At 38.0% G+C, this 16,419-nt stretch overlaps 1 protein-coding gene across 9 annotated transcripts in view; it reads left to right on the plus strand.

Moving 5' to 3' along the window:
• arvcfb (ARVCF delta catenin family member b) overlaps positions 1-16,419 on the plus strand; it is a 242,411-nt gene that overhangs the window by 221,538 nt on the left and 4,454 nt on the right. For 7 of the 9 annotated variants that reach the window (XM_055224502.1, XM_055224504.1, XM_055224499.1 and 4 more), the window contains 7 exons: positions 7,515-7,642; positions 9,384-9,534; positions 9,754-9,946; positions 11,050-11,161; positions 11,249-11,336; positions 13,231-13,319; positions 15,652-15,846. In XM_055224502.1, coding sequence (XP_055080477.1) covers positions 7,515-7,642; positions 9,384-9,534; positions 9,754-9,946; positions 11,050-11,161; positions 11,249-11,336; positions 13,231-13,319; positions 15,652-15,753 — 863 coding nt within the window. In that variant the 3' untranslated portion in view covers positions 15,754-15,846. Of the gene's footprint in view, positions 1-7,514; positions 7,643-9,383; positions 9,535-9,753; positions 9,947-11,049; positions 11,162-11,248; positions 11,337-13,230; positions 13,320-15,651; positions 15,847-16,419 lie in introns of those variants that run through there. The other 2 variants (XM_055224501.1, XM_055224506.1) reach the window with 1 other exon arrangement.

Here is a 16,419-nt window from a genome sequence, read left to right on the forward strand (position 1 = left end):
CAGCTCACCTTTTAGTTTTTAACGAAGCCACAAGAGCCGGGATCATTACTATGCCAGTGGTAGCATACTATTTTAATGACATTGTAAAGTATTTTGGCCCTTGTCTCGTCCCTTATGCAAATCGTCATTAGCATTTTCTGTATTTATTTAACAGGAGCAGCATGGGTAAATGTGTAGAGGAATTCAGAATCCATCTATTATATCCCCTACAGATATGGCCTGGGATATGTATGCATTTATTCATGAGGAGGGAGCGTGACCCAGGTTCTTGTCTGTTCTCCTTTAGCTGTAGGTGTCTTGCAGTGACACTTACTTGGAGTGACTGAACAATGAGAGCAAAAGCTTTTTCCATCGGTGCAGAAGATGATCAGGAAGTCATAAGTTCAAAGGTTATTTCTAGAGTAATGTTGAATATTATTTTCATTTTTTTTTTAAAGTGTAATGCTGAGTTTTAAGAATTAGCGAATGGAACGTGTGCTGTTGTTTATAGTTCAAAAGAGAAGAGGTGGTACTTATTCTGTCTAACAAGAGTATTAGTGTGAAAAATTTAGATTGTACATTGATCTTGGACCACATACAAGTTGTAATTTTATACCTGACCCTTTACTAACCAAATATAAAAGAAAATCACAGTAAAATCACAGGTTAGGCATTGTAAGTATTTTTTTGCTCCAGCCTAAACCTTTTCGGTCATGATAGAAATGTTATGTACAACCTTAGACAAGTTGAATCTTTGATTTGAATGTAATGAGCGAAAAAATAAAAAATAAATAAAATAATAAAATAAAATAATACAAATAATCATAAAATATAATAATAATAATAATAATAATAATAATAATAATAATAATAATAATAATAATAATAATAATAATAATAAATTAACTGATTTTATTATAATAATTCTTACTTAGCTGCATTGCATACTGTCATGGCAAATCTGCTCTTTCATAGGATTAGAACTAGCACAATGAGACAAGCGGGTTACATCACCAGTTATAGGTCAGATCTGTGAAGATGCTTGTGTTTAATCAAAGGTAGTAGCAATAAAAATACCTGTAAATAAATAGAAGTAAGGCAGATATGTTTAATGCCGTATTGTGAAACATTTCAGACAAAGCAGCAACACCTCCATAAGACAAGCTGGTGATGGACTCTCCAGCGGCAAAGTTATAGTGGTACACCTTTTAATTAGGCATCAGTTGACAACCAATACATTACTGCAGAAGGTTTGAGGGAAAAAAAACTGACGATGCTCTTCTTGATACATCTAGTTTTTTTTTTGCTCCTTTAAAAAATCCGGTGTAACATTCCCCAGCGAGATGTCGATAGATTCGGGGTCTTGTCTTCTGATTTGACGGAGCTGGAGAAATTGCTGTAAATACACACAGCCTAGTTCAGAACTGGTGTAGAGGCACGGGTGTTGTATGATGGATGAAAATCACTTTTTGACATGTTTGGGCCAAGCCTCGGTTTATTTGTGCTTCTGTGGGATCTGAAAATCTTGGTGGGAACTAAAAATCCTGCCTATTTTATCCTGACAGGAATAATCATAGCCTGTTTTTCATGTTTTTTTTTACGAATTTTAAAACTTTGGAGGCACTATTTCACTTGATGGATTACACATCTGAAATTTCACGTTGTTTGAAATCGTTGTCAGTCACTTTTACAAAAACACTTTAAATCTCTTTTGGCATTAGAAAGTCTTGCTGAAGGAGAAACATAATAATACACAAATAGACTTGGCAGAAATCTCATTGGAACCAATTAGTTTATCGTTTGAAGGGCTAAGTCTGTGTGGATGCTGAATGTTTTACAGTTTGAACACATTATCTTGAAAAATGAACACTTTGTAGAAGCTTGTTTTCCCATAAGATAATGTAAAGTTTCTAAAATGTACTGTACTACAAATGCTCTTTATGTGCTGATTTAAGCGATTGGCTTAAAATAGCACACAGACCATTTTGGCATCCAGATTTTGTTGACGTAGTTATCTATTTAAGTGTTCAGTTTTAACAAATTTCCATGTAATTTCTAAGTAGTTAATTCTGATTCTTACTGGACGTCATACTACAAAATCGTTATAGTCTAGATGCGTCTTCAAAATGGCCCCCTTGTGTTCAATTACTTGTATGGGTCTAAATCCCCATCTCACTCATCATTTAATCCATTATCATTACTCCAGCTGTCACATGGCTACATCTTTAATGGCAGCCATGTGAGCCGAGTCTATCCATATTATATAATTGGCATGAACTAGGGACTCAAGCACTTAATCCCATTGTTGTTTCAAACATAGTAGAGTTAGGTAAAGCATTGCAATGCATTTTCTTGCTAAATTGATTCTCAGTTGCGGGGGAGTAGTCAATAGGGTCTTTTGAATGTTGCTCCTTCATTCATTCCTTCAACGGATGGTATGGGATCTAAGAAAAATCTGTCTGTTATTTAAAATTTCCCAGAGACCCATAGTCTGATAATGAAGCAAACCTATTGGACAAAATGTATTCAATTTTACTGTATAAGGTAATTTCGTTGTGAATTCTGTCAAAATTGGTCTTGTTCCTGCCGTCTGTAATGTGTGCAATTTATTATTTTTTTGGATCTTGCCAATGATATAATGCATTAAACAACATAACAAGTGAAGAGTGCACCTTGTGAAAAGTCCATATTGCGACAGACCACATAATATATTAATCAGTCAGAACCTAAATCAAATTGAAATGCATGTGTTACAGATGGGCGCCTATTCTAATTCTATGGCATGTATTATTCATGTATGCAATCATCTCTTACCCATCTCCTGTCCCATATGCAATGTCCCTGATTGCATTTCACACACTTTCTCCTACAGTATGTAATTTGTGTTATTTACATTATTTGTAATTAGATTCTTTACATTGTCTTAATCTTAGTGTCATGTTTTGCCCAAAAGTAATATAATGCATTCTTGTATACTCAAAGATGGGGCTACTGTGCACATACAGAATATTAATGTGTTTTGAAGGCAGTTTGTGCACAGCAGGCTTTGATGCTGGAGTGAGTGGCAGGGCTGGAGTCTTTGGTCGAAGGTGAAGCTCAATGTCACTCGTGCAGCAGTGGAACTGAGAGGCATGTCTGTGAATGATGTGACCGAGACTAGAGGACATACAGGGGGAAGGGCAAGGGGATGAGGACTGAACCCTGGGGAACCCCTCTGAGAGAAGAGCGCAGAGAAGACTGTTAAAGGCTGGCTGAATCTGTTCTGAAGTTGTAACTAAACACTTTTTACATGACAAGATGTACATACTCCTCTTAAAAATACTATGTTTACGAGCTGAGACATCTGGTATGTAACGGTAATAGTAGGTTACTTCAGTTTGATGTTGCTTGATGTTCCATTATAACAAACTCGACTAATCTCATCCATGTTGTCAGTTTATTTTCTTAGTAAAGTAAATATATGTTTAACTAAGTATTTATTTAAGCCAAAATCATAATGATGGAAATAGTTGAAGAAGCTTATTAAAGTAATTTTGTACTACTCATTTTTTTACTTTTGTTAGTGCAGTAAGTAGTACTAGATTCTACAGCTCTGTGTCTATGTATCATTGTGTCTTATTAATAGTTTTTCCAAGCATTTTACCATAAATGTAAAAACAGTTCCTTAAATTCCTTAAAATTGCTTTATAACAGATGCTATATTTGGCAGCAGCACATTGTAGAATAAAATGTGCTCATCTCCGTTTCCTATTCAAGTATGACGTTTGCAGCATGTCAGAGGTTGCAGGATGCTCTGAGCAAAGCCAAGGTCACTACACACTGACATGGCTTCTCCCCCTCTGAATCGTAATATTCCCTAACAACCTGACAACTCGTGCCCCCAAAAGATACGGAGCAGATGACTGATGACAACAACAAAACAACACTTGGAAACACTCCTGACCCGAGAAAGGATGTGGACAGACCCGGGATAGGCCATGATAAACCCCACAGGAGAATTAGACAATGGCTGTTTGGCTGGATCAACTTTCTCTGATTCAAAAGAAATCTCAACAATGAAAGAATTAAACTGCTGGAGTTTCATGGGGTCTTTTGTCCGAGAAAGTAAGTTCAATAAGGAGCCTAATCAAATTCTTATCTAAAAATTAAAGGTATTGAATTTCCCCTTGTGAATGTCAAAGTGAAATATTTTGTCTTTGTTCAGTGCCATCAACATGAGAATTTAGTTTGAGCTCTAACTCTTAGCAGTAATGACTCCTTTTACCTTTTAATGTACATGAATATTGTATTTTCCCCAAAAAACATGACATTTTCACCATGTTTTCTTTGTTTTTTTTATGTATTTGTGTATGAATGAGTGGTGTTTTGGAAAATAGCAGTAAGTAGTAGTAATATAAGTATACTATAGTTGTAATCAAAGTGAACCTCACACTTTAACATAGTCATGCAAAAGTACTTGAAAATATATATTATTTTATACATATATTAGCATTTTAGATATTGCCTGGTGCCTGTATTTGTTATTATAGACTTCATAATCGTACTTCTCATACCGTTAACCATAATGAAACAAAAACATGAAAAAAATGCACCTTTTGAAGTCTTTTTTCTTACTAGACACTCATAAAACCACTGTTTGGGTTTTCTGAATAACTTGGCAACGGCACAGAACCAGGCTTTTGTGCTTTAGTGCGGGGAGGAGAATCTGCCTTGGAGATGAAGTGTGTGTCAACAGGAATGCCTTCAAGATGGCCGTGGGTTTGCTGAGTGCGCAGACAGCGGGGCTCGAAATATGAGGAGCATGTTAAATGTTGCTGACTGTCTGGATTGTGGGGCCTGCCCTCTCACGCGCCCCTCAGACACGGTACTGATGTACAACGCATGTTTTGGCTCGTGGATACAACCTGGTTCTCTTTTGAGGCTTGACTTTTCCTTTGAAAATTAGTTCTAAGTTTCTTTAAGTACCTACAGTGATATCCAATTAAACGTTTGTATTTCTGTGCTAGAGTGGAGGGCTATAACTTTTTGATTGTTAGCAGCCAGACTTCCGCTGGCTCTGAAATTGTGGGTGAGATATAGATGAAAAGCATATGCCGTTACAGATATGAGGCTAGATTTGCTCTCAAACCGTAAAGTTTTGAAATAGCAGTTCTCCGGGCTTTGTCAGCTCTTGTGCATCTGTCACATCAGGATCCCTACCCACATAATACATAGTTTTTCAAAAGAACTCTGAGAAACTGTGCCCTCAGAAGACTTGAGAAGACAGTGGGTTATTTTCTTTAATTTCAGCCTACAAGAGGACATGAAGGATTTGAAATTACTTGTGCAGAGGATAGGAAACAAGCTGTCTTCGAAATGATATTTTTTATAAAAATTGGTTTCAGTCTGTGGTTTCAAAGCCACCAAAATGTAGAAATCTGTAGCCTCAGCGTGTAATCACATTGACTTCGCTGTTATGCACCATTAGCCAACTGCTACATGTGAGCTAAGTCATTGAAGTGGTAATATTGAGGAACAGACTATCAATTGGATTTTACAGTTTTAGGGGCTGGGTGATTAATGTATATGGCTGAAAAAAATAAGTGAATCAAAATTGATGCTACTAAATGCATTTAAATTAGAATGTTGTGCAAAAAGTATTTAACCCAAACAGCATTATATAGATTATTTTCAATGTTAATAGTATATTTCTATACAGTTTAGTAGTATACAAAGAGGCATGAGACTTAATATTGGTGTGCACTTTTCCCACAATTGTATGGATGGGGTGACTTGGGGTGAGAGGAAGTGGTTCTCGTGGCTAGAGTTACTTGTTAAACATTTTAAATAAATATTGCATAGTTTATGTCTGCCTTTCTTTCCTTGAATTGACACAAACATGTACTTTTCAATGGAGAAATCTTGCAGTTTTCAGACAAGAATTGTATTGTACGCTACAACAGGAAAACAAATGGTAGCCTATCACATGGAGCCATAGAATGAAATGTTTCAGTTTAACTTAACTTGAGTCTCTAAAACCCATAGACGACAAACATTCAGGTAACTCGAGGCTACAAATTGGAAAAAATACCAGCCACCCAACCACAATAAACACCCATTCAGATAAACAGCCTTCAGAAATGTGATTTGCTTCAACAGTTGAAGGATGACAGCATTCCTTCTCCAAGTGTCACATGTGGCGTCAAAAATGTATGAAAATACTATATGACCTTGACAAGAGAGATGCTTTGAACTGCATTCTTTTTGCCTTGTGGATCCCATGTTTATTTTTTACATTGTTTTATGCAAAAATTCAAAAAAAAGCCTGGAAGAATAATTGTTAATGTGTTTGGATGTCTTTCCCTCTCTCACTCTCTGTGCCTGCTCAGTCTAATAGCTGATAATGTAATTGCGTTTTCATCAGAGGGAGGCCTAATGATTGACTGGAGACCGTGGGGTTGTTTTGTGTGCTGTGGGGAGATAAGCCTGGTTCAGAAACATGCTGTGTTTTGGGTAGATGCTTTGATCAATGCTTTCTCCTTCTCTCCTCCTCGTTCTCTAAAGGCTGAAGTGTTTTCTATCACATATGGGCACAGCTGTTTGAATGTCACTGAGAAGATACCGATGTAAATCATTCTTCTACCTCTATAACTTGTTATTTTTCTGGTGGAGGGTGCATTACCTGCTTCTCTCTTTGGGGATGTGGCTTTGGATGGAATGTCACACAATATGGCAAAACAGTTCTATCTTGCATTTATGTAATTCAGATGTTAATTGCCACAAAATTCCTTGAAAAACATGCATTGTTACTGTAAGCTGGGTCACCTCTCCACGGATCTAACCTGAGACTTGGCACCTGCTTACCTCCAATTGTAATGCCATACTGTATAAACGTTACACAGTGTAATACTTTAACAAACAGATGTGTACAATAGAACATTAAGAGGTGCAATATTTGTCTCCTAATTACTTGATTCTTAATGAAATTGCCTCATTCTGAAAAAATAAGAAAAACAATTCTTAAGTTGTTACCATTTTAGACTAGAAATGCAAGCAAAGCAAGTTTATTTGTATAGCACAATTTGTACACAAAGTAATTCAAACTGCTTTGCAAAACAAGAAAGACATTAAAATCACACAAATCAAAACATAAATAATCACAAATAATCATAAAATTAACATAAGTATGAGCAATGTATACACTAAAATGTCATATTTTGAGTGGGGATTTTTACAGTTACATATGTTATCATTACTCTTTACTAGAAATCATTAGCATGAATCAAGAAAACTTAGAATAGACTCACTTTGAAATATTTTTGAACATATTTGCATAAAGAATGTTCTGACTATGACTATTTTTTTAAATATATATTTACATTTTATGCAGTATCTTCACATTTTTTGCACATATGTTGAATCAATCTTCTGTCTTCCTCCAGTGTACCCAATCAGTTACTACGGTGTGAGATGAACTCCTTTGGGTGCTCCTAGTTTGTCTAATTGGCCGTGTGTCTCTGCCTGTACCTGACCAGTATGTTTGCTTTTCCCTGCAGGCTTTGAGCTGCTGTATCAGCCCGAAGTGGTGCGCCTCTACCTGTCCCTGCTGACCGAGAGCCAGAACTACAACACCCTGGAGGCCGCCGCGGGGGCTCTACAAAACCTTAGCGCGGGGCAGTGGACCGTGAGTGTGGGGAAGGGACAGCACATGCATTCAGTTTAAGCAACATGCTGATATTAGGATTTATGTGCCCAGTTTTATATAGTGTTGTCATATTTCTTTATACTCAGTATTTTGGTATAATTATAATCAAAATTCCACTTTTTAGAGAATTTCAACTCAAAACGTTCACTGTTTATTTAATGCACTAAGTTTTAAAACTATGTTCTGTTGTTGAATCATGCTATTCTGTTTACTGCCTGTGTGACCTTGGTTGACACAGGATCTTAGCCCATCTTCTTCGTTTATGTAACATTCTTGCAATAGAAGTGAACAACTTGAACTTTACATAATGTCACTAACTGGGGCATTCAGAATCATTATATTTCCATAATTACAAAATACATTATATTATTATTATATTATATTATTATTAATAATAACGGCAACAAAAAAAATGCAAACTTTAATGGGATGCACATTTCAATTATGCACCCTTTATGTGATTACATTTGAATATTAAGTAGTACAATTGGATCAGGCACTTTTACTAATGGCAAAGGAAATGACGTTTAGTAGATTTATTAGTTAATCCTGAAGCCTTGGTCAGTCCCCCTGGACTCTGTAGTTTTGGTGCAATTACAGGATTAGCTCAGGGTTAGCTCCCCTCTCTCCCCTCTGTGGATGTGTACTGCTGAGCGATGGTATGGGAGCTACAGCACCGATTTATTCCAATTAGGGAAGCCTGGTACTGCTGTCTCATAGTCAGGCAGTAGTGAATGATCAACAGGGCAGCCGAGCTGTCAGATTGCAGTTCTCACTTTGCACCTCAGGCACGAGTGAGTGGTCACTTCTGTTTTTCAGTGAGCTGGCTGTATTCAGGCGGCAGCAGCATTATCACCACCACACGTCTTCTCACACCCATGTGTCACACTGTAAACACATTCGTCAGTGTTTTGGGTTCTGGCTTCACTCGGCTCGCTCACTGCAGCCTGTGAGTACTAAAAGTGGTCCAGCAACTCTTGAATCTCACATTTAGAGCCTGAATAATTCAGTAGTAGTGATTTTCGGTTAAGGAGCTGTTTTGAAAGGATGCCTTCTCTGGCTGGTGTATTTTGGGGTTTGAGGTGATCAGAATATGTGCTGTGTCCCACGAGCGGTAGGTGCATCAGTCAGTTTTGTCTGGAGTAGGACAAAAGCAGACCTGGTCCCCCTGAGGACATTTGAGCTTTCTTCCCCACTGCTCAGGGTTAAAACCAGTAACATATCCAAGGCTTACCACTGCCATCTTGTGGTGCGATTGTGTATATTGCTGTCTAATTACATCTCCGGGGGTGCAGTTGCTCAGAAGAGAAGCTCTTTTATGTCACACTTAATGTTTCATGTTACATACAAATGAGAAGTCAAATGTAGTGAGTTTAAATTGAGACAAATTATTATATCATGTTCTTGTAAAGCCCCTCTGTGTAATACGGTGAAGTACAGATCTGAATGAGGGGTGTGTGCCATTACTAAAAATAATCTCCCTCACCTCTGCTAATGTCAAGCTCTTGACCTGGACTTCTCTGTGGAGCATTCCCAGTGGTTCTAAGCAAATGGATGAGGTCAGATTGGGCAGCTCTCAAGGTAGAAATCAGTACATCTGTGAGAATGTCAAACAGGATGTTTCTGGCGACATACTCTTCTGTTTAACTGACTTCCTGAGGTACAAAACTGCTGTTTTTAAAAGACATCCAGATGTCATCAATGCCCTTGTATTTTACAGTGGTCCAACTACATCCGTGCCACAGTTCGTAAGGAGAAAGGTCTGCCCATCCTGGTGGAGCTGCTGCGCTCCGACTCAGACAAAGTGGTCCGTGCTGTGGCCATCGCTCTACGGAATCTCTCTATTGACCGGCGCAACAAGGACCTGATAGGTAAAAACAGAGCTGAAGTGGTTCATTCATATTTATTTTATATGTTAAAAGGTACTAGAACCTTTATCACAAAAGGAACATCACACATGTTTGAGCTGTAAACACACAAAAATACAAACAATTCAAATAAAGAAATATAAAGCAACTAGATATCACAAACTGACCACAGAACATTTTATTTCCCTTGGCCTTTCCTAAAATGCACTATTACATTTACAGGAAGCTATGCCATGCGGGACTTAGTGAGTAACCTGCCCAGCGGTCAGCAAAGGCCAGCCAAAAACCTGGAGGAAGACACTGTGGTGGCCATACTCAACACCATCCACGAGATTGTGACAGACAGCTCTGAAAACGCCCGTTCTCTCATTCAAGCACAAGCCATCGAGAAGCTAGTGGCTATCAACAGGACAAGGTGATCTTCAGTTATGGATGTTTTCTCTGTTATGGACGTTTCAATTATCAACTTTATTTTAGGCAGCCACTATACGGTACAACAAAATCACTATTAATACATTATAAAAGCGCTTAAATCTTGATTATGCTAGGATAGGCTACTTGCTGTTGAGTGATTAGACTATTAGACGTTACATTTCGCGTGTTAACAGATGAATTTCTGCAAATGAGTGGATTTATGATTTTTGAGACTGCATCAGAGCTAGGGGATAATTCCATAATGTTTTACGTGTATAGATATAACCTGTAGTCAGATGATTGGATTCATTTTCACTTATTTATGCTGTACTGTCAAACAAGCCATAAGTCATAGTGTGAACCATATGGACCATGTATATGCTAAATGGAGCAGTAGAATAGGCATACTTCAGAAACATAGTATCAGTCATAATTAGTGTTTGACCTTGAATTCCATTTGCATTATGATCTGGCATTATCAGTATTCATGGAGGATAATGTAATGTGTCTCTAATGGCTTCTATAATACTATATGCTTACAAGCCTGAGCCCACACATTATCCATTAATTAACATGGCCTTTACAACCAGAGGGCATTGTGAACTGGGCTGCTTATGCTTTTGATGTTTTCCTTCTCCATAGTCTGATAAGAAAAACTAGCAGGTGTTTTGTGCTCAAATTAAGATATGAATTGGGTGCTCAAAACATGCACAATAGATAAAATCCTCCAGATAAGATAGTCCCAACCAAGCCGAGCTCAAGATCTGATGAGAGATGAGCCCCAGAGATGGATCAAATACAGAGGACAAATTTCCCTACGGGGACAATAAAGTGTACCTTAACCTTTAACCTTAACCCACACAATATGAAACTGCACACACATAAAAATAGCAGTGTAACATCCTTCTCAAAATTGCTGTCTTTGAACTCTGCACTATCCCATGTGTAATTGGTGGCTTAGAGGTAGAGAATAAAAGGAAGGATGTGCGCTCATCAAGTTATGAATTAAAAAACAGACCCTTTAGCTACTCATAATAATGACTGATGCATTTGTATGAGGCTTCCAGACATGTAATTCTTATTTTTTGTCTCTCCAAATTTCAGCCAATCGTCTCGTGAAACAAAAGCAGCTTCCCATGTTCTACAGACGGTTTGGAGTTACAAGGAGCTGAGAAACGCGCTGACCAAGGATGGGTGGAACAAAAGCCACTTCCAGGTAACCAACGCAAACGATTATTGTTATTTATGAATTGCTATGCAGAATAAAACATCCTCTTGTTTTACTGTCTCTTTTGTCTGATAGCCTACAGTGACCGCAACCCCAAAAGCAACAAAAAATGGCAGAACAGGCTATGATGACACCACTTTGCCACTAATGGAGAAGAACCAAGGTTTGTTGCATTATATTACATTTTAGAACAGTTGTACGTGCCTCTTTTCAATATTAAAAGCTGCACTATGTAACATTTTTGATTGGGGGTACACCACGTATGTTCTACAGTATGGCATTAAACTTATCTATTTTGCATTTATCCATTCATACATTTTTATTGCTCAAAAATAAAAATAACAAAGCTCAAAACATACTGCAACAGCATACTTACTGTGAATGCGATCGCCTCTCCATGGATCTGACCTGTAGCTTTGCCTGATAGTTCCACCTGCTTGTCTCCTCGCATAAATACGTTTAATGTTTCCAGGCAAATACCAGCTCCATTAAGACAAGCAGGAAACCAGAAAACTGACATAGAGCAAATAAAGTTATGATGATAAGTTTGATGTAACTGGGTCAAATATATGAAATTATCTCATTGAAAAGTGAAAGTAAATCCCACTGCAATCACACTTTGCATGTTATACAACTTAAGCCTTACCCTCCCACAGCAGCAGCAGCAATATACAGAGGCTGGGGGAGGGAAAGCTACTTGAAGTGGTTTGGCCGACTATCAAACATCTTCCTGACAGAGGAGTCAATAGCACAGCAGCAGTTTCAATGCTTTGAATCTTGGAGCACTGCCTCTTTTTACCCCCTTACATACTACACACTCCAGCCCACTCTAATTTTGCATTATTCAGTCCCTGGCCCAGAATCATTACCTGGAAAGCTGTGGGATTTTTTTGGCACAATTTTGTATTTGCTGCTGTTGTACAAATGGCACTAAAATGCTTTCTAAACCCCAGGAAATGTGGCAATGATGATAAAAGACCTATACATTAGTTTGGCCAGGTAACACTGCGCTTGCCAAAAACTCATTTCTGATCTCTTTCCAGTATATAGTAGCTCCCTAGATTATTCATCCTGTTTTAAAAGCCAATTGTTTTTCTCTCCCGTCTTCTATCGTGGTTGTACTTTACATTTTCAGACATGTTGTGCTTTGATGTTTGATACAAGACCCCTCTTTCGACAAGTTGTTTGTTCATTAAGCCGGGCCCTCTTAAAGAGATTGTGGGGGTGGATCAGTATAGCACACTTTAATACCACAAACAACAGTCTTTGTAGTGTAAATTTTTATATTTTACTTATGTTAGCAAAATTATAGCAGTGACAGTAAGGTCATGTTTTGCCCTGTGTTTTTTTTTTTTTATTTATTTCGATCAACTTTTTACATCTCAAAAAGAAAATTACACATTATAACCCAAAGCTGTTTTTCCCCACATTTCAAGGCGACAGTTTGAAGTTCTGCTTTTCAGTGCAATATAGCTACAATAGTCTGCGTGTACAGTATAATTCAGCATGAACTTGGATACATTTAGCCCAAATTAGAAATGGATATGAACATATGTTACCCTACACACCATAGAAGGGTTAGTTTTGCTTATAGGTACACACTGTAAACAGCTTACAAAGTTTATCATGTGCTAAAAGGAGAAACTAGACTTCAGATTAGTAAGAAACTTCAGTTTAAGGGTACTCGAAACACACAAGATGTTAAAATATTCTGCAATTCATCTCACTTTCAGATGTGTTCTCACTGAATAAATTCATAACGCACTTTAGTCGTAAAAGGAGGACTAGTCATTTTCAGACATTTACTTTTAATTTAATCTTTTTCACACAGCCGCATTTGAACTCAAGTGCTTTTCAAGATGTTTAATGGGGACAAGGTCACATACGGTGCTTATAAAACCTTATTTTCAGTCTGTTTAGACTATACAGAAATGAAAAACTGTTCACAAAGCCGACAGATGCTGCTGCTTTGTCATTATTTCACCCATGTCCGATCCACCACAGCGAGGGTCATTTTTACATACACTAACTAGAGCTCTCTTCTCTATCCTCATTAGACGGCTACACCACCATTGACCACCGAGACAAAGAGTGCAAATATAGGAACGATGGATCGGCGGACATGACAGAACGGGAGCCTCTGAAGGTACAGACAGTTCTCTCTTGTTATAGGGCCAAGATAATGACATCTCAAAGAATGGTCTTCTTTCTTTGGAACTTTCTCTCCTTGTGCGATGTGTATATCATGAACAAAAGAGGTGGGAGACATTCATGTGCTAAGTGAATTTGTCACTCCTAACATAGACAGGAAAATTATCAAATCAAATATTAATTTTACTGTTGTTATGTTGTGTTCACAGTTACCGATATTTTCAGATGCATAAATTACGCTTTATGGTGTGATTTTACTTTTGTTTGCTAAAATGAGTTGCAATTACCAGGGATGAACCGATTCAGCTTTTTCAGTTCAGTTCCAATACAATTCCAATACGATAGCTTTAAGTAACTTCCAATAACCGATATTAACCCATACCAGTGCACTGAAAGAGACTGAAAACAGCATTTATTTCCTTAAAACAAAAATAAAATAAGACAGAACTGGTCCAAATGTGTTATGTAGCTGTTACTTATTTCTCAACTAACTTCTTATAAATCAAAATTCTAAGATTATGAGACTTTCTGGGCCGACTACAACCAGTAAATTGTCTTATTACGTAAATTTATAGGTCCTAACCAGGATATCGGCTTCCAAATATTGATTCAGCCGATATCCTGTTTCGACCTACAAATTCATGTGATGTACAGTAATCGAATCCATCAAATTTTTCAGTATCATCGGCAATATCCAATACCAGGTTTTGTTGTGCCATAGGTGCACACAGCCTAAGTCAGAATGCTCTTTTCAACCAGTGTATCCTGTTGTCAGCTTTTGTACCATTTGAAGTTAAAAGTTGTAACCGTATTAGTGGTATCAATGGTTATATCCAATCTAACTATATGGTACATCCCTCCCATGCCCTCACACTGACACACTATGGGGGTCTCATCATTAAAGGCCCTTTAATCCTCTCCACGCTCTACAGAGGCTGGAAGTTGTCATTCTGGGCTAATGTGTTCAGCACTTTGGTCTGCTCCAGATCTGAGAGACTCTCGATAATGGGACGTTTGCTGTTGGCGTCTACAAAGTAATTAAACTGGGAGTGATTAAAAGGACCGCCAACCAAAAGCTCCTCATGAAGACGACCCTTGGCATGGCATTGAACATTGGAGTGCCTTATCGAGTGCCCGTCGGGTTGATTACACAGCTGCTTCAGACCAAGAGCCAGAGTTTGTTTGTTTGTCGTCTAACTCGTAATCTAGCCTCAAAGAGAAGTCACAGGATAATGGCCTCCGAGGACACTACCTTGAGTTATTTAACTATAAAGGGCTCTTTGGCTGGTTTATTAGGTCAAGATCAATACAGCTGAGGATATGAGCTGTTTTGAATGACGCTTTCAGAGCTAAAATCTCCAGCAAGGTCAGAAGTGTACACAGGAGATTACTGATAGACGGATTTATGAGATATTTGCTGCTAACTGCACTACTGTTGAAGACATAAAGCTCTGTATTTGATCTTTAGCTTATCATTGATTAAACCTTAACCTTAAGAGTATAAAGAGAGTAAAAGCGCCAACAAGACACTTTTCTGCAGGCTGTTAGGTGGTTACAAGTGTTTCCAAATGCATAGAACTCATTGAAATAGTGCTTAAAGTGAGACGATGGTTAATACATGGCAAGACCGCACATGACAAGTTAATACAACACCACGTATTATTGTGGGATTACATGAACTTTTCAAATCTACAAATGTTGCTTCCTACTTCAGTTCTAATGCAATTGGATGGACAGTTTGGACAGTAACAGAGAAAAGTACAATTTGAGATTCAAAAACACCATTAGATATTATTTGTGATCCCCTCAAAAGTTATCGACAAGTGATTATTTTCTACACTAGGCTGGCCAGTTATATATATGTAATACATTCTGTCATAAACACAGGATTTAATTCTTCTTCTAAATGGCAAAACACAACCATAGAGATACTGTGACACTTTAGAGCTGCAGATATATTTGTTCTAAGCAGGAAGTTTTCTCTAGCCAGTAAACCCTGCCAGGAACAATGAGAGTGAACAGTTTGCTGTGGTCTTTGGAGAGCACAGGCCTCCTAGCGTTACCGACTCTGCCATCTGTACTTGCCGGAGGTGCTCAGTGTGCTTTGAATGCCACTTAGCTGTTAAATCTACTCTTTTTTTCTCTCTCCCTCTTTCTTTTGCATGTCTCTATAATCACTATGGTGTGTCTCCAAGCTTTCTCTAACACTGGCTTCTTTGATCCTAGGTGCATGTCTGAAAAAAAGAAAATACCGGTCAAATGTAATGACTTTTCTCCCCTTTTTGTTTTGCTGTTTTTGTGGTTTCTGTCGATAACGCTTGCCACAGAATGACACAAATAGGAAGCACTATATCAGGAGTAACAGGCCTGCGGTCAGTCTGGTGGACGCGTGCGATGTTAAGCCACAGCCTGTAGACTCCTGGGTCTAAGTGCATGCCTGGTAGGTCAAGAACATGGCACCCGAGTTGATTCAGTTTCACATCACTTTAGTTTGTAGTTTGTTTGTTCACCCTGTCTGCTTGTGTCACGATTATGCACCACCTCGCTACACCCAGATCAGTCAGTGTCTGCCCCCCCCGAAAAATCCATCACCACTGAAAGCAACAAAGATTATTTTAAAGGTCATGTTTGCATTGCGTTTTTGTATCTTCATATTCACAATTCACCCATTCACAATTACACACATGCATATTTGGTTTAGGCAGACACTATAAACGAATAAATAAATGAATGATTTATAGAAATTTAGGGAAATTAATTGACTTTAAATTGAGATTGAGGCTCAGTCAAGTCATCGCCCAGCCCTACGTTCATGAAATCTGGCCAACGCAGACTTTTTCTATGGCTCATAATGTCCACTGGAAAAGTACAAAGTCTTCAAGCACAAGTCCATGCACAGTAGTGTTGTAATCTTGTAATAAAAATCAGTTTCCATGACGACGCCTTGTAAATTATTTGTGTCTCTAATCTGCACTTCTAAAATAGATAGAGATTGAAGATTGCAGCTACATTGGTGCTGTATTTTAAAGCCAAATGCCAACAAGTTGTCAAAAGCTACGCCGATATATTTACTATGTAAGCCTATCACACTGAAA

The sequence above is a fragment of the Periophthalmus magnuspinnatus genome, chromosome 9, assembly GCF_009829125.3.
Source record: "Periophthalmus magnuspinnatus isolate fPerMag1 chromosome 9, fPerMag1.2.pri, whole genome shotgun sequence".
Lineage (NCBI taxonomy): Eukaryota > Metazoa > Chordata > Actinopteri > Gobiiformes > Gobiidae > Periophthalmus > Periophthalmus magnuspinnatus.